The sequence below is a fragment of the Syzygium oleosum genome, unplaced genomic scaffold, assembly GCF_021117445.2.
Source record: "Syzygium oleosum isolate NSW1041296 unplaced genomic scaffold, Sole_v2.1 Sole_v2.02, whole genome shotgun sequence".
In the NCBI taxonomy this organism is placed as follows: Eukaryota; Viridiplantae; Streptophyta; class Magnoliopsida; order Myrtales; family Myrtaceae; genus Syzygium; species Syzygium oleosum.
In genome coordinates this window covers 23,703,238-23,727,230 of record NW_026607486.1, presented here as the reverse complement: position 1 = coordinate 23,727,230, position 23,993 = coordinate 23,703,238, and the positions used below count along the sequence as shown (strand labels likewise).

The 23,993-nt window shown below is 39.8% G+C and overlaps 1 protein-coding gene across 2 annotated transcripts; it reads right to left on the bottom strand.

The window, feature by feature from the left end:
* Positions 1–237: 237 nt before the first annotated feature.
* On the bottom strand, positions 238–7,703 carry LOC115691669 (protein DETOXIFICATION 43-like). 2 transcript variants are annotated; one of them, XM_056304504.1, is made up of 13 exons: positions 7,429–7,703; positions 6,868–7,215; positions 6,381–6,502; positions 5,481–5,759; positions 4,889–5,082; positions 4,169–4,304; positions 3,117–3,213; positions 2,859–2,959; positions 2,452–2,615; positions 1,493–1,564; positions 1,151–1,267; positions 756–1,069; positions 238–476 (listed from the first exon to the last, which is right to left on the bottom strand). In XM_056304504.1, exons 2-13 carry the CDS (start codon positions 7,050–7,052, stop codon positions 413–415), a joined length of 1,845 nt encoding a protein of 614 aa, XP_056160479.1. In that variant the 5' UTR covers positions 7,053–7,215; positions 7,429–7,703; the 3' UTR covers positions 238–412. The 2 variants fall into 2 exon arrangements, with proteins under 2 accessions (XP_056160479.1, XP_056160480.1); XM_056304505.1 differs by having other exon boundaries at positions 6,868–7,190.
* Positions 7,704–23,993: the final 16,290 nt, after the last annotated feature.

Here is a 23,993-nt window from a genome sequence, read left to right as displayed (position 1 = left end):
GATTCTCGGCTTGGTGGGTTCTTAATTGAGTAGATTCGAGGTGTCGAACTATCCGGACTTGAATAGAGAGCATCCATGTTCAAGGTCCGTCGGTCTATTCCTATCTTCAGTTTCTGCTAAAGCGCCAATGAAAGGAACGCATACGCCAAGAAAACAAACTTATGAATGGTCAAGGCAGGCATGCCCATGCTTCATCTTGGACAACTCAGACGCATTGTGCATGCAAAGAGAGAGAGAGAGAGAGAGTATGTGTATATAACCAATTATTGAGTGGGTAAACTAGGAGACCCACTAGGTAAAAAGTAAGAAGTGTAATGTAAGTGATGCATTGCCTCTATAGAAATATTAATAAACATGAGTTGCGGAAATGGTGTGAACTATCTAAGAAGAGTTTTTTAAGGTAAGTTCGCAATCATAATCGTTGGGGAAGAAGTCCTTCCTTGAGAAAGCGCCAAGGTCCAGTCCCAGTTCCCATTCTACAAAACCACATCAAACAAGCAAAATTGTACTTCACATGCTCATGAACAATATCCTAGCGGGGAATTACTACTCCGTAATACTCCTAATGAATACTGGAAATTAACTTTTTGTTTTCAGGTGATAAATTGATTCCAAATAATAAGGTGCTTCACTTAGTGCTTCATCAAACTTCTCCACAACAAATATAAGAACGGTCAATTGAAGTGGAAATTCTTGTCATGAGATATAAATGAAAGAGTTCATCTAGAAAATTTCACAAAAGTAGGAAATCATACCTCCAAATACCAGCTACAGTCCGAAGACCCATATATATAGTCAGAGCGACCCATATTCCAACAAAACCGTCACTCTTAGAGAGAAGGAATAACGAAGCAATGCTAATAATGGAAACTAAAACCTGCATACAAAAACTTATTAGAGAAGAGGTAACATATTTGGAAGTCACACGAACCGGACAAAAGTAGGTCTTGGTAGCAGAGATTTGGGGACTTGCCATGGAATATGCAGAGTAGGCAAAATCTGATGCTCCAAAATTGACGCCATCAAAGACAAAAGCCAAGGAATTGATAGGTTGTGTAGCTGCAACAAACTGTTATGCACATAGAGATGATCTACTCAATTTATGCAAGAAAACTTTTATTGTAAGACATTGAGACTTGAGAGAACATACCGGAATGCCCACAAAAATGAGATGCTGAACATTGACATCTTTTGAGAATACTCCGGATCCGAATCTCAAGCCAACACCAACAATCACAGTGAGCCCTAGGCCAAGAACAAATCCCATCTGTATGATTTAATTGTCAAGAAGTTAGAATGTCAAGTAGTAAGCAGCACGTGTGGGCTCCGACATTGCACGAGCACTGCACAGCACCTAGCTAAGTGGTCTAAACATTTGTGTCAACTATCCATTAAGCCTGAAGAGGAGCAACTTTTCTCTTTACTCTCGGGAATCTCAAATTCACAAGATCAAGTGATTCAAAAAGTCATTATTATTTATCAAAATAAGTACCTGTAATACCCTAGACGCAGCCGCAGTTGCCTTGTCATAATCTTTCTCTGCAAATGCACCAGCTAGGATTGCCTATATGTAGAGTACGAGCATCTTAGTCAATGATCACTACCGACATTACAGGACATTAGTCAATGATCACTACCGACATTGCAGGACATTGCACATTATAGCATTAAGAAGAACTTCTATAATGATCGATACATGGCTGACGACATGTGTTATAAGATAAAGGATGATGGTATATTCAGTAGCACATATGAGGAGTCTATATATAGCACAATCTTTATAGCGAACAAGAAAACTTTCAAAGGAACATACTTCCTTTAGTTACTAAAATCAAACATCATGAAAATCATGGCCAAGAAGTTCCCATTTGAGTGATCTAATATTTATAAATGAAATAGTTTCCTCTATGTTAAGACCTTCTCCTATCAAAGTTACTAAGAATCTCAAATAGCAACTATCTCCTAATGAAATGGATCGTACTTCTTTATTGCATTTTGCTAATAGCTAGGTGGTTTAAAGAAGTTGATGACAAATCCTTTAAATATGCTAGACTAGCACTGACAAAAAACTCCAGTTAACAAGTTCAACCTAGAATTGATACCTCTGAAATATTCCTCATCTCATTTTGGTCTTAGATACCAAAGCTCCATTATGTCCTTTATTTGAGATCTTTTTAACATGCTCAAGTGGATAATGACCATTTTAAAGCAAGTTCGAAACTGGATATCAAACTAAAAAGTATAAAAGGGAGAAAACAAAAAAGAATTCTAGATGTGGGACAATTTTTTTCAAGAAAGTGAACAACACTTCTAACAAATCTCATTCTTGCTGTTCAAAAAACTAATTGCCTCATGTACATCGTTTTGCTTCACTTAAAGATCTAGCGAGGGCATCACATACTGAGGAAGTATTCATTGTTTCTAGAAAAGTATTCAAGGAAGCAGTTTTACCTGTCCAGCAACAGCCAAACCATCAGCAAGAAGTGATGATGTCATCCAAACTTGTAAACATATCTGAAATGCGGCCATAGATGTTGTACCCAGCCGTGCAGCCATTGAGGCAGCAAGAGTAACACAAAATGTGACAGCTATCACCCTTGCCAACAAAAGAAGTCCTGTGAATGAACACAAGCATTTCTTTAGAATTAATAATATTCTCAAAAGAGTATATAGCAATATAAACATGAAAGATAATAAACTATGAGCAAATAAATTATCGATATTTATATGAGACAAAGGTAGAACCTAAAGGGCAACTCTACTCCCCTTGTCGAAAGAAGGAAGAAAACAAAGCGATAAAGTTGTTTAGTTGATACATGTATCTATGGGCATTTGCTTATGCAAGATTATTCACTAACCATTCTTTAAGAACCGGCGAAATTGTAAATCTTTAAGGCTCGGAGGTAAGAGATCAACCTGTTTCATCAGCCTCCATAGGAGAATAAGAGATATTAAGTACCTGGCAAAATCACAAAATAATTTATAAATATAGATAATATGGTCAATTGTCAATTTTTGAAGACATTATGACATGCATATGAACATATGAATCAATGTTACTTCTTGAGGTATAAGTACAAAACCGAAGAAAATTAGGGATGGATGGCACTACTTACTGAGAAAGAACATGCGCAATTGCAGCACCACTGACACCCAAATGGCAGACAAAGATAAGTATTGGATCTAAGATAATATTTGCGACATCTCCTGCAACTGTTATTAACCAATCAAATTAACAATCAAACAACCACTGAGAATAAACATAGTTCTAGTTTGCCAAGTCACAAAAACCACTAACTTCACTGTAGTTAAGAAGCACCAGTATACCCTACAAAGTGATAACTTTGTAAAATGCAAGATGGGAAATCTCTAGACCCTCCTATTGTATTTTATTTTCTAACTCAAAACACTCTATCTTTTTATTCTCCCGGCTGAAGTTAATCGAAGATGAACTTGCAACAACTTTATCTGGGATAGGAACTATACGTTTTAACAAGACATATCATCTGATAATCCAGTCAGTGAACTGACAAAGAGATAGGCAAATATAACATAACTCACTACCAATGGAATCGTTAACTTTCATGACGAACAAGTTATGGCATTTTAGGACTCTATAATAGTACTTTATGTAAGATATGATGACTGTTAATTGGCAAGGTTGTCCAGAAAAGCACTCGTCCTCCAGCTTAGACTTTAAACAAATTGAAAAATCTGATACTTTAAAGCTCCAATAGAACAGCTCTATTTGATCTACAATCATTGTTTTCTTCTATCTCATGAGTCCATAGGTAATTTCTCCTTGTCTCAGGCACTTTCATCATAAACACATTGTACTCTATGTTGGACATATCAAATTTGCTTCCACATCTGATATTAAACTCATGCTATATATACAATGTAGACCCGTTTTCTAACTGGTTAAACTTTTGAGCAAAAAACGATTGTCCAACCTTGTCTCAAAGAATAGGTTTAGATTTCAAATTCCGACACTTCGTTTATTGTAATTCTGCCTATTCTCCTGTTTTGGTATACTTGCCTCTAGTCATCTAGTTATAGTTTACGTTTTTAAGAATATAAAATGTAGTCTACAATAAATGAAGTCAATTAAATCCAGATTTTTCCATTTTGACACAATAGTTGGAAATAGAGATATTATCCCTCATACCAGTGGCATAGAGAGGAGTTTTGGTATCCTTGAAGCCTCGAAACACGCCTTGCATTGCCAAAGAAAGAAGAACAGCAGGAGCCCCTAGTGATCTTAGTGTCAAGTACCTTTTAGCAGGGGTTAGCATCGAAGAACCCTGTCCAAATAAGCAACATATGCAATTAGTTAAAATCATGTCGAGGCAATGCAAGTCATTTCTAGCTTAGTTAGTGACCTCAAATATACAAGACTAGATTCTCCGGCTGATATGTTACTCGAAGAGTAATTTTTTTTTTTTTTTGATAATCATTAGTAATTGATCATGCAGCAAGGGGAAAATGAATATAGCGAGACCAAGTGTCTATAATGTTGCTATTACTAAACTAACAGTAGAAAAGGAAAAGGATTAGTTGGCGTGATCTACTCATGAGCAGGCAAACTATGATGAGCGGGCAAACTATGATGAGCGTTTTTCACTATAAGTCTGTTTGGGACTATTGTAGCTTTGGTGTTGTGTCGTCTAGAGGTAGAGCCGGAAGGGGTTTCCAGGTATCAGGGTTCAAATCTAAATCTATCATATCCCCTCATGGAGCCACCTTAAGAATTGGAACCTGTGGAAGGTATCATGCACGTTTTGTATGTCATATGCTATATCAAACAAATAAATTTTTGAACTCTTAAAAGACAGGAGAGTTTTAGCAGTTCAAAAAGTTCAGCAAAAAACATAATCAAAAGACTTACTGATTTTACACCCATAAAAGCTAGGAGGGTTTTAGCACCAAAAATCAGAAACAATGTTTGTAAGAGACCAAGGATCCCGCCAATTGCAAGTGCCGTAGATGCGGAAGGGATATGTCGCCTTTCCTTGCTCAATTTGGCTTTATTTGTTTTGCTACTGATTATTGGAGGAGACTTACATTTAGTTGCAGTAGAACCTGGTCAACCACGAGTACAGTCATTAGAGACCTAACATCCCGGCAAGTCTTCTGGTTAACTAGTGAAACTAACAACATGAGATGAGAACGGCATACATGGATTACAATTACCAAGACCTGTACTTATTGAGGAGTACCTACTTGTGGGGGAAGGGGGTGGGAAGTAAGCTTTTACTTTATCCCAAAATTTACAAGAAAAAAGGGGAAAAGATTTTGGATAGACTCATTCAGCTTTTGACGTAGGACATGGAGCCAATCTCACTCCAGTGTAACATCCAGAGCTCATTATTTTTCCTGTTCTTTTTCTACTTGAGGTCCAGTATAAATATTGCTGCTTGAAGGATGATTGGCTTAGTATGTGAAATGAGTCAGGCCATACATTTTCAAAGATAAAGTACCTTCTGCTGGAAGTAAATCTTTTACTTCACAGTTGTTGGTGGAACCCTTTTCCAATTTCTCAAGCATTTCATCATCAGGCATCAGCTCTTTCATTTCCATGTTCTTAGTTGAGCATTTCTTAGGGTTTTCATCTTCTTCCAGGTCAGCACATGTTTTTCCAATGGTTTCTTCTTCCGCAACAAATGAAGTTGTTATACTGACCAGCGGAAATATGGTAATCTTCGAAGCTTGATTAAATATAGCAATAGAAACTCCTACAGCTGCAAGCTCCACTGGACCTACACATGACAAAGTTACCATAAAAAAATGTGTCCATCCAATTATCACACCTCTTAAAGTCTAGAGGCAAGTATAATGAGTCATTGTAATGCGCAAATTGGAAACTTGTGTTTTTGAAGTTGTCATCATAGGATGAGCTACGTCCTCAGATTCATTGTTACTTTGAACCCATCCACATAAAGGTAGGTGTCAAGGCAAATAAATCAGCAAAACCAGCGGTCTATTCACCAAATGTTCCACATTTGGAAGGCAAGATAGACTCAAGGGGAATTAAGCCACACAAAACCCTAAAATCTCTTATCGCACCAAAAGCATTTGCATGCTATTGAACGTGGCAACCAAAGTTGTCATAATAAATACTCCAATTGTAGTTACCAACTCAACAGATTAGTCAAATGATGCCTAAACAGACATAGGAACATAAACCTAAGATCAAGTTCTTGAACTATAGAAATCTGGAGCTCCTACCAGCTTAAACTTTTCATTTTGGCCTTAAATGATAATTGTGAATATGATCATACAAAATCATGACATGCTATAGAGTTCATTTGCAGTCCAACAAATCACAATAGCAACCTGCCTAGACTTCATGTGGAAAAGCATAGACATGATCATCATACCTATACGACCAATGAATGCAGTATCAATTAAGGAAGCAACAGGGTCAGCAGCTAAAGCCAAGGCAGCGGGAAAAGCAATCCTCAATATCTCTCGACCAAGTTCATCCATTTTGAATACACGCCTGCAATCCAGAGACCATTGTTTAGCATTAAAGAAGACAGTTGAGGTATATTTCATCTAACTTATTCGTGTCATGAAATGACTTGAACATTAAGTTTTCCTGACAGACATCACTAAAGGGCATAACGCTTGACCTCATAGAAGCGAGCTGGTTGGCAAGCCAATTCATTTCTACCTAGATTTCATTTGACTTGCGCCAAGTAAGCATTACATGAATGAATATCCAAGATGATCGGTATTGTGAAAAGATGATATCCTGCCAATGCTAATTGAAATCTTGCACTAAGCATTATTCGGGAGGGTAATTGAGAAATCATTACTTGCCTTAGTCTTAGCTGTTCAAAGATGCGGCCAAAGTAGCCTTACCTTGCATCTCTGAAGAAGACAGAGATTGGAATGTTCCACTTGCTTCTTAATGAATGCTGATCACTTTCCTCTATCATTATCACGGGAACATGTTGATCAGTGCCTTCAGGCATGCCCTTTGGAGTATTTAGTTTACTGTCCTCAATGATACTGTCTGCTACAAGAACATTAGAGTCCTCGGCCATGATAGTCTAAGGAAAATGAACTTGAGCTTTAATCCGCCAAAGGTCCAAATCTAACAAATTCAACCAGGTTGCGGCCACCCAGTTCAATGTTGCTCTTGATGCACCGTGATCAAGTGCTCAGTTTCTAGTGTTCTTTATCTGCAGAGTGTAGCAAGCTCAAGATCTGGATGAGAAAGCAACAATTGAAACACTAAAATCTCCAGAAAAGTAAGTCCACGAAAATAATGTAAGGAGTACAAATATGACATTCTGGTGTCTAATCAGGTGACCAGTTGTTGGGTGACAAGAAAGAAAGCAAGCGAGCACAAAACATCGAAGAGTTTACGATGGACCTCCGTAGCAAAGAAACTCTAGCAGAGTGTACTGAAGTCCATACCTCACAAAAACGGAGAGATGGTAAAGAGGAGATGACGAGACATGCATAAGAACTGAGTCTAAATAAACACAACCCCTAGCATGATGACAGTTGGAACCTCCCTCAGCTCTTGAGAAGAACGCATCAGTCAAAAGGTCTTTCCACTTTCTCTATCTGCGGCATCAATTTGTGGGGAACTATGCCGCATATGTGAACATGCAGAGACCCAGATTATAAGCAAGTCAAACAAAGATTTATCACGTATTTATGAATAAAAACGCAAACCATTGTTATGTCTCTAATTGAAAAGCTTCGGTCTATTTATCAGTTGTGAATAGCAACATTCCATAGGCTAGTAAATAGGACTGATGAATGTAGACGAATGGACAAATCAACCTATTCATTGTTTGAAATACTTATGCATAGAATAACATAGTGTATACGTGTCAGACTTGAGGGGTTGGCCAGATTCAGAGCACGAGATAACAAGTGATGCACGGGCAGACACCAAGCATGATAAAGCTCGTTTGGTTCAGCATTTGGAATGCTCATTTGGGCTCTAAAGTCCCTTGGCCAAATACAAATGGTGTTTGACAATTTTTTTTACTCACTTTGGGGAGATGCAATTGCATTTGGAATGCTCTCCAAGGGACTTTTGGCCAATGCAAGGGTGGAGATACTTTGAGAAATTGCATTTTCGGAATGCAACTTGCACTGTTCATCTTCTCCAAACCGAGGTCCGGCGGCCGGTGACCGCCGCCTGAGGGCTAGCCTGACCCTAGCGACCACCACCTGGGGGTCGCGCGACCCCAGGAGGCGGTGGCCGGCGACCAGATCTGGCCGACGGCGATGGCCGGTGGTTTAGCTCCATCGGAGCTTTTTTTTTTTTTAAATATTAGCAAAATTTCTTTAGCCCAAATTGATTTTAAAAAAACGCTTACCAAATACTACTTGCATTTCGAAAAAGTCTTTTAACTCAAAGGTATTTGCATTTCTCCAAAGTCGAACCAAACGGGCCCAAAGCTTGGTTCTTGTTCGGTGAAACGATAAACGTCAGGAATATTAATATTAGAAAAAAATTAGCGCCTCGACATTCGGGGACGAGATCCGTACAAGTATACAGCGATGCAACCTCCCTCAGTATCATATTCCCCCAGTTATACAACGCCGCAGAGTGTTCAAGTCCAAGTCCAACTCACGCTTCGAGAAAAGTTAAAAGACCTTCTGTTCTGCATGTACGAACCATCCTTATTAGAGAAGACTCCCCTAGATTTTTCTCCCCCAGATAACTGCTCAAATGGTACGTTTTTTCCTAGTGATTCCATAAACCAGGACAAATAATTTATAGTGAATCAAAGAGGCTGAAAACAAACCAAGGAAAACCAGAGAAACAGAACAAGCTCAGTACCTACGCGATCACACAGACCCATGGGGTCAACAGAGATCGGAGATATAACTTAAAAAAAGGGTCCAAGTCCGACATCAATAATCATCAGCGCCTAGGAACTCACAGGCTCAAAAGCACTTTCTCGTGCCTCCCTGGATTTACGGTCTGAATGTCATCAACGTAAGAAACAAGGCCAAGAATATTGGGTGGTTTATTGGGCTCCCGTTTGGTTCAGCATTTGAAATACTTATTTAGGTTATAAAGTCCATTGGTCAAATACAAATGGTGTTTGACAACTTTTTTTACTTAATTTAAGGAGATGCAATTGCATTTAAAATACTCTCTAAGGGACTTTTAGCCAATGCAAGAATAGAGGTACTTTGGGACTGTCCATCTTCCCCAGATCGAGGTCCGGTGGCTGGCGACCGCCGCCTGAGAGCTAGCCCCACCCCGGCGACCACCGCTTGAGGGTTGCGTGACCTCGGTGACCGCCACCTGAGGGCTAATCCGACCCCGGCAACCACCTCCTGGGGGTCACGCGACCCCGGCGACCGCCGTCTAGGGTAGCCGGACCTCGGGGGTCGCGCGACGCAGGCCAAGCGGTCGCCTAAGGGTCGTGCGACCCCGGTGATCCCAGGCGGCGGTGGCCGGCGACCAGTTCTGGCCGTCGGCGGTTGGCCGACGACCAGATCTAGCCGGCGGCGGTGTCCGGTGGTTTAGCTCTACTGAATCTTTTTTTTTAAAAAAAATATTAGTAAAAGTCTTTTAGCCCAAGTTAATTTTAAAAAACACTTACCAAATATTACTTGCATTTCGGAAAATTATTTTAGCCCAAAGGTATTTGCATTCCCCCAAATGCATTCTCCCAAAGTCGAACCAAACGGGCCACTCCATTAATTGCTGCCACGTGTCCATTCTCTCCTCCGTTACCTCATCTCTCTTCTCTCACTCCTGGCTTCAAAGTTGGACAGCTCCGTCATGGCACAAGCAATGAGCTGACCTCTTCTTGAGCCTCAACGAGCCCACCACGACGCTGTCGGGTTTTGATGATCGCGCGCACAGGATGAAAGTGCTGCCAAGCTCGGGCTTACGGTTATTGTGAGGTTGAGGTGTTTGTGTTTTTCAAGATTCGCTTCAATGACCTCGAGATTTGTCTGCAGAGGAAACAGAGTACTGGAAAAGGAATTTAATCAAGCTTTTATTTCGACTTACTTTGATTCCCAATGAACTGTAAAAGTTCAGGGGATTTTACTTGTGAAATTTCCCCGTAAATTCGGTCTAGCTTGCTATGCACATGGTGCAGAAACAAGAAGAAGTAACTGAAGGAGAGAGAGAGAGGTGAAGGAGGGGGAAAGAAGGAGGTAATGGAGGAGGAGAGAAAATAATCTTAAAAGTTGGACCAACTTAAACAATTGACGATCAATGAGTGAAATGGATTATTGCCTGCACGGCGGTCTTGGACCACCTAGTATTTGGGCGGTGTTTAAACCTGTGCCAGGAAACAACAGCACCAGATACAATCACATTTCTGTAAAAAAAGAAGTGGTCATGGATCAATCTATTAATGTACCCAGGACAAGAATTTATTCCGCGCAATCAAATTCCTGGGAGTTCGTCAGCAATATTCTAGCATTTCCCAGAATGTGAATGCATTTGGATCCGCGGATGTGATTCAGCCTCGGACGTCTGGCCCTGCCCTACCCCGAAGATCTTCGTCATAAAAATAAAACCCGATTCGTGAACAAGTCGTCTAAACTCATGCACGTAGTCCTGACACGCTTCATGACCGAAATCATCGAGAAACTTCCTCTCTTGTTTGGTTGCCCGGCAAATACATAGTGAGCTTCCTACAACTACGAAGTTCTTCAGGAACGATTTTTCATTTCAATTAGTTCACACTCATCGCTTCCCAACCGAAAGTTCACATGACATGCCAACTGGGACCAGCATTTGCCCCTGAAATTTTCTACGAGTTCCAGCTAAATTGCATCGATTATGAACATACTGAAATATGATGCATTGAGTAATCGAAATCAAAGTTCAGTTCTTCATTACGAAAACACGAGTGTTTAGTGGCCCTTGTGGAATTTATCTAGTAATCCATGGTTTATTTTCAGTTTCTTTAAGATACTTTTCATGAATTAGATTCTGAGTTGTACTTTATAATATATATATATACGTACGCGATCTCCAATGGATTACTATACTCTTCATGGGAAGTTACACGTATAAGAATGCATGTTGTATTCACATATATTGATTCATATAATGCAGCACAGGACCCCATTAATTTACCAAAAAATTTATCTCCACATGATGGCATTATTCTCCTTAGCTAGCTACGATACAAATGAAATGACATCCAAACCTCACCGTCAAATTTAAATATATATATACATGTCGTATTCTTAAAAATATTATTTTAGAAAATCATATAGGTACAACTAGATCAGCCCATTGTTGAACTTATCCTCAACCTGGCTAATATAAATTTCATAACATTTTCAGATCTTTTGGATAGTCGACAATTACAAGGAGGTATTAGTTGATAACTTGCACATATACCTGTCAAAATGGGTCCGAAAATTCATTTATTGACACATTCATATAAACGGGTTATACACGGGACACCTAAAATTTCGCAGGCCAACCATAAGTGGGCTCTAAATGAAAGGGTCAAAATAAACGGCTGTTGAACCCACTTAAAAGAAGAAGATGCGAGTCGCAGAGGGAGACATGCATAAGAACTGAGTCAATGGAAACACAACCCTCAGCACGACCACAGTATGAACCTCCCTCAGCTCTTGAGAAGCAGGCATCAGTCAAAAAAGGACTTTCCACTTTATCTTTTGGATAGATAGCACTACTTTGTGGGGATTCATGCCGCATGCAGTACGCGAACTTGCACACCCAAAATTATAAGCTAGTCATGTGGGGGGGCGGGGGGGTTGTTTTGGGGGGTTGGGGGGGAGAGAGCGCAAGGATGGACAAATGAACCTGTTCATTGTTTGGCATACCTATGCATATGTACATGATAGTCCTGAGGTTGGCCTGATTCAGAGCATGCAATGACGAGCGATGCGTTGGCCGACATCAAACGTGACAAATCTAAATTCTTTTTCGGGTGGAGAGACAAACGTCGTGAATATGGATATAGCATAGACGCCTCAAAAATAGAGGGGGGAGGGGGGTGTGGGCGGCGGTGTTGTGCCCGCGACGGACGAGATCCGTCCACGAATACTGCAGTGCAGCCTCCCTCAGTATCGTTCTCCTCTAGTCACGCAACGCTCCAGAGTGTCCAAGCCCAAGTCGAAATCATCACGCTCGGAGAAAAGTCGGAAATACCTTCTGTCCACGCATGTATGAACTTTCCTTGTTAGAAAAGATTCCCCCTAGCTTTTCCCCCCTCCCCAGATGAAAGGCATTGTTTATCTTCCCGGGGCTCCAATAAAAAAGGCGAATAGTTTATAGCGAATCCAAGAGAGTCGAAACAAACCAAGGAAGCCCCGAGAAACAAGACAAGAGCCGTGACCTAACGTACCGCAACAACGAGAACGACGTGTGTGGATAGGACATCGTACAGATCGACTGGGTCAGCAGAGGACGGAGATTATCACTAATAAAAGAATGTCCAAGTCCGACATCAAATAGCCTCAGCCCCAAGAAATTCACGGGGCTCCCAAACTTTATCGTGCGTTCCTGGATGTACGGGCTGAATGTCATCGCAAGTAACTTGGCATGGGCGTGTAAATCAAGTCATGTACCCAGAGCAAAAAAAATTGCCGCGCAATCAATTCCTTGGAACTCCGCTGCATTTGGCATTCCCAAAATGTGAATGCATTTGGATTCCCGAACTCTATCCGAACTCAGACGTCCGGCCTGCCCTAACGCGAAGATCATCATGAAATGAAAACAAGCTTCACGATTTTCCAAATGAACAAGTTCTCTGCACTTGTGCACGTAGCCATGATGGCCGGGATCGTTGAGGAGCGAGGGTCCTCGTGCTTCATGACCGAAATCATCTGAGAAATTTCCTCTCTTGCTTTGATTGCTCGGCAAAATGGGGTAGAACGAGGACAAATTGGAATCGAAATGGTGGAACGGGCGAGTGTTGCTCATCTCCCTCCGTCCGTTCTGGGTTGATGCAAAATCTTCAGGACGACCTATACCGATTTTCATGTCGAAAACTTAGGCTCTCTTTTTCTGGCAGACCAGCATTTGCCCCTGAATTTTGATATAGTCCTACTTAAATTGCATCAATCAGTAATTATTAAAATCAAATTTCAGTTCTTATTTATTAAAACATGAGAGTTAGTGACCCTTGTGGAATTGATCTAGTAATTCATGGTTTTTTTCTGTTTCTTTTATGACACCTTTTATAATCTAGAATCTCTGTTGTTCTTTCACTTATGATATATATACGTACACGGATCTTCAGAAAATTTTTTGTATCCCGCACATTCACTGAACTTATAAAAGGAAGCTCCTTTTAAAGCTCCTTTTTGTGTCCCGCACATTCATTTTTGTCCATCAACTATCGCATCCATTTGTCAAATCGCGCTTCTCAACACGTTGTTGTTTATCGGACTACCGATTCAGAATCATGGCCTTCATCAGTACATTGGTGTACAACGTTCATGTTCGATGAAAAGAAGCTAATAAGTAAAGCAAAGAAGTGAAGCTTAAGTAAAGCTAATAAGTGCACTTCGCTCAAACGAACCATCCATGAATGGATCATGTTTTCCTCAATCACCCTTTAATTGGGCAGCTATAATTTAATTACATAAACATTACCCACATTTATATTTAATTAATTTTGTATGCGATGATATTCATAACTTTTAACCCATTAACTACAAATTTGTTTAGGTAGAGAAAATATGAACATAATTGAATCCAAGACTAAGACTTCGTTTGTTTCGTTGAAAATTTTGTAGCGGAAAATATTTTCCTTAATTTCCGGCGTTCGGATGATCTAGGAAAATGAATCAATGGAAAATCATTTCATATTCAACAAAAAAACCTATGCTTAAATTTGAGATAATGATTTTTTTATATATACAACTAAGCATCGATGCTTGCATAAGGGAACCACAATGCCCATGTCCAGGTCGTCATCGGTTGGGCTGGGTCATAGAGGTCGAGCCTGAGTCCATAGAGGTCGACTTAGGACCCTAGTGCCTTTGCCCAGGTCCTCGGCAATCATGCTTGAGTGATCCCAGTGCCTGTTCTCGACTCCCTAGAGGCCACGCGACCCTGGTGCTTATTCGCGGATGCCCAACGACCATCCCTTAGTACTCGGCTCCCGGGCTCGGGTCCACTGAGGTCGAGACTAGTTCCTCAGTGGCCAAGCCCAGGTCCACGAAAGGCTAGGCCTAGGTCCCTTAAGGTCAGGCCCAAGACCCCGATGTTTGTGCACAAACTCGGGTACCTGGCTCCTACGCTCAAATCGTCTACACCCAAGTCTTTGGCCACCATACTTGGGTACTCGGCTTCCGCTCCCAAGTCACTAGCATCCTATTCGATGCTCTGACTTAAGACCCCGGTTCGACGCCCAAACCTAGTCCATCAAGGCTGGGCTCGGTCCCTGGCAGCCATGCCCAGGCACCTAACCCTCATGCCGAAGTCACCAGTGCCTTAGCCCAGGTCCGTTAAGGCTATGCTTGGGTCCATAGAGGCCACCCTTGAGACCCTGGTGTCCATATGCTCAAGTCCCCAGCAGCCATGCTTGGGTAACTAGCTCTGGTGCCCAAGTCATTAGCGCCGGGGCCAGGGTCTCTCAAGGCTAGGCTTGGGGTACTCAGTTCCCACGCCCAAGCCACTAGTGCCCCGACCCGTCAAGGCCAAGCTCAATTCCTCGGTGGCCAAGTCCAAGTCCCTTGAGCTCAACTCAAGACCACAATGCTCGTGCTCAGGTACCTGAGGCTCCCAAGCTCGAATTCCCAAAGGCTACACCCGAGTCTCTTGAGGCTGGGCTTAAAACCTCAGTGCCCATGCCCGGATCCCTAGCGGTCATGCCTAGGTACCCTGGTCTTGTGCACAAGTCACTGGCTCCTAGGCCCAGTTCCTTGGTGGCCAAGCCAAGTTTCACACAGGTTGGGTCCAAGTTCCTCAAGGCCGAGCCCAAGACCTCAGTGCGGGAGCCTGTGTCTCCAATGGCTAGGTATTACTAATATCACACAAATAGTACATGTCTCTTTAGAATAATAAAATTAAGTTTTCCTTTCAAAACGACGGAAAAGAAGTTTCATTTCATTTTTAGATTTCAACCAAATGCTAAAACATGTTGCCATTTTCCCAGGAATGACTTTTTAAAATACATTTTCTAGCAAAGTCAAGTTTTTCGCAAAATGAACAAAGCCTATATCTTTTGGCCAAGAAGATTGTATACCCAGTAGTGTAAAGGCCCATTAAACCATAAAGTTAATAATTAGTTAATAATTTAGATAGCAATCGTTGTAAACGTCGCTTAGACGTACAACATATATTCAATTATACTTCGCGAGATCTCCTACTAATTGAAGTAGAAGCAGCATCACCATTTCCAGCTGAATTAAGCTCAATCGGTTCTTGCTTCAACGCTGCGGAACCAGACAGAAATTCACCAGCAACATTGCCGTAAGCTTAAGAAATAGAAGAACTACTGCACTTCTTGCCAGTCCTAGAAGCGGATGTTTGGCAGATAGCCACTGGTAAAGACAAGGAGGGTTCCTCTTGACATTCAGCATACACATGCTCTTAAGTAGAACGCATCAGTCAAAAGGTCTTCCACGTTATCTATGGATAGCATTATTTTTTTGGGGAACCATGGCGGATGTGTTATGTGAACATGCAGACACCCAAACCATAAGCTAGTCATATAAGGGAGCGCAAGAAGATTATTTATCATGTATCTATGAATAAAAAAAGCAAACCATTGTTATGTCTCCAATTAAAAAGCTTGGTTATATATCAATTCTGAATAGCAACACTTCATACGCTAGTAAATAGGACAGATGAATGGATATGAATGGACAAATCAATCTGTTCTGTCTTTGATATACATATATATGCATACAAATACATAGCGTTTGTGTGTCAAACTGAGGTTGGCCGGATCCAGAGCAGGAGATAACAAGCGATGCATGGGCAGACATTAATAAACATGACGAAACTTGTTCTTCGGGTGAAGCGACAAATGACAGAAACATTGATACGAGAAAGAAATAGAGCCTCAATATCAGGGGGACGAGATCCGTACAACGGTACAGGGTCAATGCAACCTCCCTCGGTATCATGTTCCCCTAGTTATACAGCTCTGCAGAGTGTCCATGTCCAAGTCCAACTCACGCTTGGAGAAAAGGTGAAAAGACCTTGGGTCCATGCATAAACAAACTTTCCTTATCAGAGAAGATTCCCCTAGCTTCGCCCCATCCCAGATAACTGCTCAAATGGTGCCTGGGATTCCACAAACAAAGACAAAGGTTTATAGTGAATCAAAGAGGGTGAAAACAAACCAAGGAAATCCGAGAAATAGGACGAGTTCAATAACCTAACATACCGCAACAATGAGAATGACGCGCGTGGAGATTTGCGATCATAGAGACCGACTCGGTCAGCAGAGGTCGGAGACGTAACTAATAACAAAGAGTGCAAGTCCGACGTCATTTAACATCACCGCCTAGGAATTCACAGGCTCCCACTTTCTCGTGCGTCCCTAGATTTACGAGCTGAATATAGTCACAAGTAACGAGGCACGGACGTTTACACCTGTGCCAGGTAAGAACTGCACCAGATACAAAAGCACAGCTGGGAATACACCGAAAAGGAATAGAAAAATGGTCATCAATCAATTGATGTACCCGTTTGGAAATATCATTCCAAAAAATCTTAAAGGTACGACTAGATAAGCCCTTTTCCATCTTGTGATTAATAGGAAGAGAAGTAAGTTTTAAAGAGTTCACGGATTCCCCAAGTCATGCAACAATGCAGAGTGTCCAAGTTCAACTCGAACTCACGCTTGGAGAAAAGATAAAAGGACCTTCTGTCCATGCATGTACGAAATTTCCTTATCAGGGAAGATTTCCCCCAGCTTTATCCCCCCAGATAACTGCTCAAATGGTACTTTTTTTTCCTTGGATTCCGTAAACCAAGACAAATATTTCATCGAGAATCATAACTACTTCAAGAAAGTCCGAGTCCGACATCAGATAACATTAGTGCCTAGGAATTCACAGGCTCCCACTTTTTATCGTGCGTCCCCGATGTACGGGCTGAACATCATTTTAAGTAACGAGGCAGGGACGAGTAAACCTGAGCCACGTAAGAACTGCACCAGAAACAAGCATATCTAAGTTTCACTGCGTTTTTCTAGCATTTCTCAGAATGCGAATGCATTTGTATCTGCGAATGTTAGTCAACCTTCGACGTTTGGCCTGGCCTAACCCGAAGATCATCATAAAATAATACAAGATTCGCGATTTTCCAACGAACAAGTTCTCTAAGCTCATGCACGTAGCTGCGATGGCTGGGATTGTTAAGGAGCGAGGGTTTTCACGCTTCATGACCGAAATCATCGAGAAACTTCCTCTTTTGTTTGGTTGCCCGGCAAATGCATAGTAAGCTTCCTAGGGCTATCAGGTTCTTCATGAAAGACAGGTTCAGACGCACTAAACCTCGATTGTCCATTTCGATTAGTGCACACAAATCCGTTTCTGACGAACCAACCCAGACCGGCATTTGCCCCTGAAATTTGATCGAGTTCTAGATGACCCTTGTGAATTTATCTAGTAATTGATGGTTTATTTTCAGTTTCTTTATAATACTTTTCATGAATTAGATTCTCCGGTGTACCTTTACTTATATTATATGTATAAATACGCGATCTTCAGTATGCCGTACTATACTTAGGCGAAAGTACTTCAAATTTCTAAATTCTTTACAGCAATCGATTTATTATGTATACACCAAAAACATGAATATATATTCTATCAGATTCATACAAATAAATGTAATACTTTTTTATTTCTCACTAGAAAGCACAAAATATAATTGAAATTTCAATTATTAGATAGATATTGTAATCAAATACATGGTCTTAGTTTAACATTGAGTTTATCTTATTTATAATACAATTGTTTTAAGTCATTAACACCATTTTTTTACGTAACACTAAATTTCACGTACATTTAAAGAATATAACTATTTATATCTTATTTTGTATAATTGTCTTCCCCGTGTAATGTATTACTAACAGAGATCCCATGGCCATATTGATTTCTCTGTCTGCGCGGCAAGCATTATTCGAGATGGAACATGTTGGGAAGGACCACCAGGAAACAAGTTGAAGTTGGCAACAATGTCTCTCTTTCATATATTGATTCATATAATGCTGCGCAGGATGCGATAATTTGCGTAAATATTACTTTGGAAAATATTAGTTTAGAAGATCTTAAGGTACAGGTAGATAAGCCTCCTTCCATCTTTGATTAACATGGAAGAGAAGAAAATTTGATTATTTCACGACATGCATATTACGCGAAAGGACCAACAAATTATTGTGTGTTGTTACACATTACTGTGCGATAAATTATAACCTGCACCGATGGTTCATTTAAAGGTAATTTTGATGTCATAGGTTGCTGAAGATTAATGTACGTAGTTAGCTAATATAATTGAAGTGTACCATTAACGTAGTCTGTTGAGAATTGTGAGGGGGATTCAATAAATTGTCTATCTTCTGAATGGTCGTATAAAATATACAATATACATTCTCTTGTTCAACTCATTTACGCTGACCATTGAAAAAATTGTTTGAGATGCAAGCGTCATACCAACAGACCCTGCACCACAAAGTGAAGGTTCTAATGCATTGGAATATATGCATGGAGTTATGTTGTGGGGATTTTATGATAAAAAGTCATTGCTAACGTCGCAAAAGAGCCGAGGGAAGAGGTTTGGTCAGTCTGCTGTCTTTGTGGCCTCTAGGCTTATGGAGAATGGTGGTGTTCCTCAATCTGCAACTCCAGAAACCCTTCTTAAGGAGGCTATTCATGTCATGAGTTTCGGTTATGAGGATAAAACAGACTGGGGATGTGAGAAATAAACCTTTTCACGTTGAAATTCGTGTTCTGATCACTAAACCGAGATGCCTTCCATACGTTTGTCGAAATGCCTGAATGAAAATCGTGTGCAAATTTGGGAAGTACTTTTACGTTTAGTGTCCGGATTGATTGTTGTCCAGCATAGATGTTTAGATATCTCATTGCAACTTCGAATGATGAAATTGTGGACCATGGCTAAGACCTTCACTTGCCTGACTCTTATCCATTTCCATTTGCTATGTCTATGCTTCTGTGTTGTTCGTGTATTCTGGTAACGGCCGGTGATGGTTTCTGGTGAGGACGTGGATCGGAGACGATCGTTTTGAGCATCTATTTCCTACAGTGTTGGCGATTGAGCATAGGATGTTACAGTAAATGTTATTCCCTTTGTCTTGCGTGCATTGGTGAAATCGTGTTTGCAACTATGCCGTGGTCCAAGGTGACCGGACATAAATAACAGTGTGGGTAGAGTGTCTTTTGTTCTTGAAATAATTGAACATAGACGAAAATAGAGACATGGTAGTGCTTAGCGTATAACTTGTGTAGGTACAGTAAGTTTCGCTGGAGAAGACAATAGATTGAAGAAGTAAAAAAAAATGCAATAAAAAGACACAAAAGCAAAATAAAATAGACAAAGGGGAGACAAAAATGACAATGGGATCATTATAATTGAAACGAAAAAGGGAGCTCTGTAGTCATGGCAGAAAATAGCCTTGATTGGAGTTTAGTGGAGCCTTAACAGAAAAATGGGCTTAACAAGACTGCACTGGACTTGGGCTTAGGTTGTTTGTTAAATTCGGTTTTAATTGCTTGGAAAATGGATTTGATATAAAAGCCCAATCGTGTCCTATGGCTCTAACCCGTTAAACAATATCATACCATATTCGGACCAAGCCCAAGGGCCCGGCCCGAGTCCCCCATTTCCAGAAAACAATAAATAAAAAATAAAAAATCAACAAATAAAATCAAAAAATTGAAAAAATAGTTAGAAAAATAGACTTTGATTAGGTTGTAAGAGTTTAGTATTAGAATTACTTTAGTTTCATGTAGTTAGCATACATAACCTTCTATTTTCTCTAGTTTAGATATAGAAAAATTAGTTTCTTTAGAAAATTGAACTCCATTTGAACTTAGCTCATGGGGTTGTCATCCCGGGGTTTAATAACATGGTCATGTTATAATTTTTGCCCGACTCGTATCATATTACTTTACTGCACTATATCCTTTACTCGTTCTTCATTACTTTATTAGATCAATTGATTGTGATTTATTTACATTGTTTTGATTATGTTGTGATTTGCTTTCATTAGCTGGAAGGTTAGGTTACATCTTTAGGGTCATAATAAACACCAATAAAAACATCACTTGGACACTTAGCAAATGAGAACCTTAGGACTCATAATTGGTCAATAATCAAGTTTAGGTACCGAAAGGGCACTAGTTAGATAGCTAGTGTAATTAAGTCATCAACCCTAGATCTTTAATTACGTAGGAAGTGAGGTATACTCCCATACCACACTTGGTTTTTAGCCTACCCCAGTAGGTTAGTGGTGACTCCTCATATAGAATTCTCTTAAAATTAATCAAATCTAAATGAAAAATCATAACGTTGCGCAAGGTAAGGGTTTAAAAAAACCTGCGCCGATTGTGGACCGTCGGTCCACCTTCGGCATTACCTCTAAACATGCCCTTTTCCCTCAACCGGAAAAGAGGGTCGCAACATGAGATACGTTTGTAATCATAAATGTTGTGGAAGAAGTCCTTCCTAGAGAAAGCGCCAAGGTCCAGCTCCAGTTCCCATTCTACAAAACCACATCAAACATAGTAAAAATGTACTTCGCATGCTCACGAAAATTATCCTAGCTGGCGATCATACTCTATAATTGTCCTAGTGAATACTGTGTTTCTAATCGTTAAATTGATTCCAATAGTAAGGCGCTTAACTTTAGTTCTTCATCAAACTTCTCGACAACAAATATGACATAGAATGGTCTAATAGGTGGAAATTCTTGTTATAACATAGAAATGAAAGATTTCATCTAGAAAGTTTCGAAAAAGCACGATATCATACCTCCACATGTCAGTTACAGTCTGAAGACCGATAAATATAGTTAGAGCAACCCATATTCCGACAAAACTGTCACTCTTATAGAGAAGGAATATTGAAAGAATGGTAATAATGGAGGCCAAAACTTGCATATAGAAATTTATCAAAGTAGAGTCAATATATTGGAAGTCAAAATAATCGCACAAAAAGTAGGTCTTGGTAATAGAGATTAGGGCTTGCCATAGTTTATGCAGTATAGACAAAATCTGATGCTCCAAAATTGATGTCATCAATGACAAAAACCAAGGAATTGATGCGTTTTTAGCTGCAACGAACTGTCATGCACATAAAAAGAAAACTTTATGCCAAAAAACTTTTATAGGAAGACATTGAGCTACTTGAGAGGACATGCTGGAATGCCTAGAAATATGAGATGCTGAACATTGACATCTTTTGAGAATACTCTTGACCTGAGTCTCAGGCCAACACCAACAACCATAGCAAGCCCTAGATCAAGAACAAATTCCATCTGCATGATTTAATTGTTGAGAAGTTAGAATGCTAACTAGTAAGCAACACGTGTGGGCTTCAGCACTACACGAGCGGATGGCACTACACTCAGCTAAGCGATCAGGACATTTGTGTCCACTGTCCCTTAAGCCTGAAGAGGTGCAAATTTTCAAAAGAAAAAGAGGATGAGGTATTTGCAATTGGTCGAGATCTAAAAACAATATCGATACAGTTGGAAGCCACACTACAATCCACAATTGTGCATTTTCACATCTAAGTGTGTGCATATGAGTTTAGCATGCAAAAGCAGGCATGCATGGTATGTGAATACTTGTACCTACACGTGATCTCTATGGATGTAATCATAAGTAATGCGTTTTCCGTGAGCCTTGCCAAATGAATACCTTGGGGAAACAACGAGATGAATTCTCCCGAAACATGATGTTAGTTTTATCTAAAAAAAGAATCTTGGGGAGCTGCACATCTGTGTCACATGTGATGTATTTGGAAACATTGCAACAAAAGAAGTTTAAATGCATATGATGCTTCTATTTCGACTATGTTGAATATTTGTGCATGTTTTTATTCTTCATGCTCAAATACAGCTTATTCATTCAGTCGCAACATTGTCCCATTTTCTTTTTTCTCTTTGCTCTTGAGAATATCCAATTCACAAGATCAGTTGATTCAATAAATCATTTATCATCATTCATCAAAATAGTACCTATAATATTCTAGACGCAGACATAGTTGCCTTCTCATAATCTTTTTCTGCAAAAGCACATGTTAGGATTGCCTACTTGTAGAGAAGGGACATCTTAACCAATGATCATTACTGATAGATGTTCTAAGACAAAGGATCATGGTATAAACAGTAGTGCATATGAGGAGACTCTAGCTCAATCTTTGAAGAGACCAAGAAAACTTTCAAGGGACCATACTTCCTTGATTGGCTAGGATCAAACATCATAATGATCATGGCCAAGAAGTTCTGCTTTGAGTAATCTAATGTTCATGAATAGAGTAGTTTCCTTTGTGTATATAAAAAAATTCAACAAACAACTAACTGCTAACGGAATAGATTGTACTTCCCTTTTGAAATTGTTAATAGCTATGTATTATAAAGAAGCTGCTTGCAAATCATTCTAATTTGCTATATTAACACCAAAATATAACTTCAGTTCACAAATTCAACATAGGATTGGTACATATGAAATCTTCCTAATCTCCTTCTAGTCTTAGATACCATCATGCACTATGAACTCTATTTGAGATCTTGCTAATATGCTCAAGTGGGAAATGACCATTTTAAATCAAGTCCCGTTGGAACGGATATCAAACTAAACACAAAACGAGGGAGAAAATAAGAACGAATGCTCGATGTGGAACTATGTATTTTCAAGAAAGGATAAATATCATTTTTGTTGTTCAAGAGGCTAATTGCCTCATGTACGTAGCTTTGCTTCACCTAAAGATCCAATGAAGGTGTCATACACTAAGGAAATGCTCCTTATTTCTCGAAAGTATTCAAAGAAATTGTTTTACCTATACAGCAATAGCCTAACCATTGGCAATAAGTGACGATGTCATCTAAATCTATAAGCATATCTGAAATGCAGCCGTAGGTGTTGAAACCAAACATGCAACTAGTGAGGCAGCAAGGGTAAAACAGATGTGAAAGCTATCACCCTTGCCAACATAATAAGTCCTGTGAACAAACGCAAGCATTCATTTAGAATTAAAATTATTCTCAAATTTAAGAAAGGAGTACATAGCTATACAAACATGAAAGACAATCAAATTTGTCCTTCTTTTGTATTGTAACACTAGGGTAGCACATGGCTATATAATTATGAGCAGATAGATTGACAAAAAGTAGAACCTAAAGAGCAGCTCTAGCCTCTTTGTCTACGGAAGGAGGAATACGAGGCGATAACATTGAAGTATTGTCTCAGATCATTTGACAATGGGTATCAAATGCTTATTATATTCATGTGATCTCCCTCCATCTATCAGTTTAGATTTTTGTATTAAACTTTCTAGCTATCCCATTAGTCAAAATTCACGTGCTAGGGTCAAAATTTTCGTAATTCGGCTTGCACATGAATTGCACGGGGCTTGCACGTGAAAGGTGTTAAAGTATTTTCCCGTAGCGCTTGACAATGGGTCCTAACATTTAGCTGATAAATGTATCGATGGGCTTGGAGGTATTAAGTATTTGCTCACGTAGAAATATTCACTTACCATTCTCTAAGAACTGACGAAAATGTAAATCTTTAAGGTTCGGAGATGAGAGATCAAGTTGTTTCATCAGCCTCCATAAGAGAATAGGAGATATTAAGTACTTGGTGAAATCACAAGATTTTTTAGAAACATAAAGAATATGGTCAATTGTCAATACTCTAAGACATTATGACACGTATATGAATATGTGATTAAACGTGACTTCTTGAAATATAAATACAGGACCAAAGGAAATTATGAATGGATGGCACTACTCACTAAGAAAGAACATGCACAATTGCAGCACCATTGACACGGAAATAACAGACATAGATAA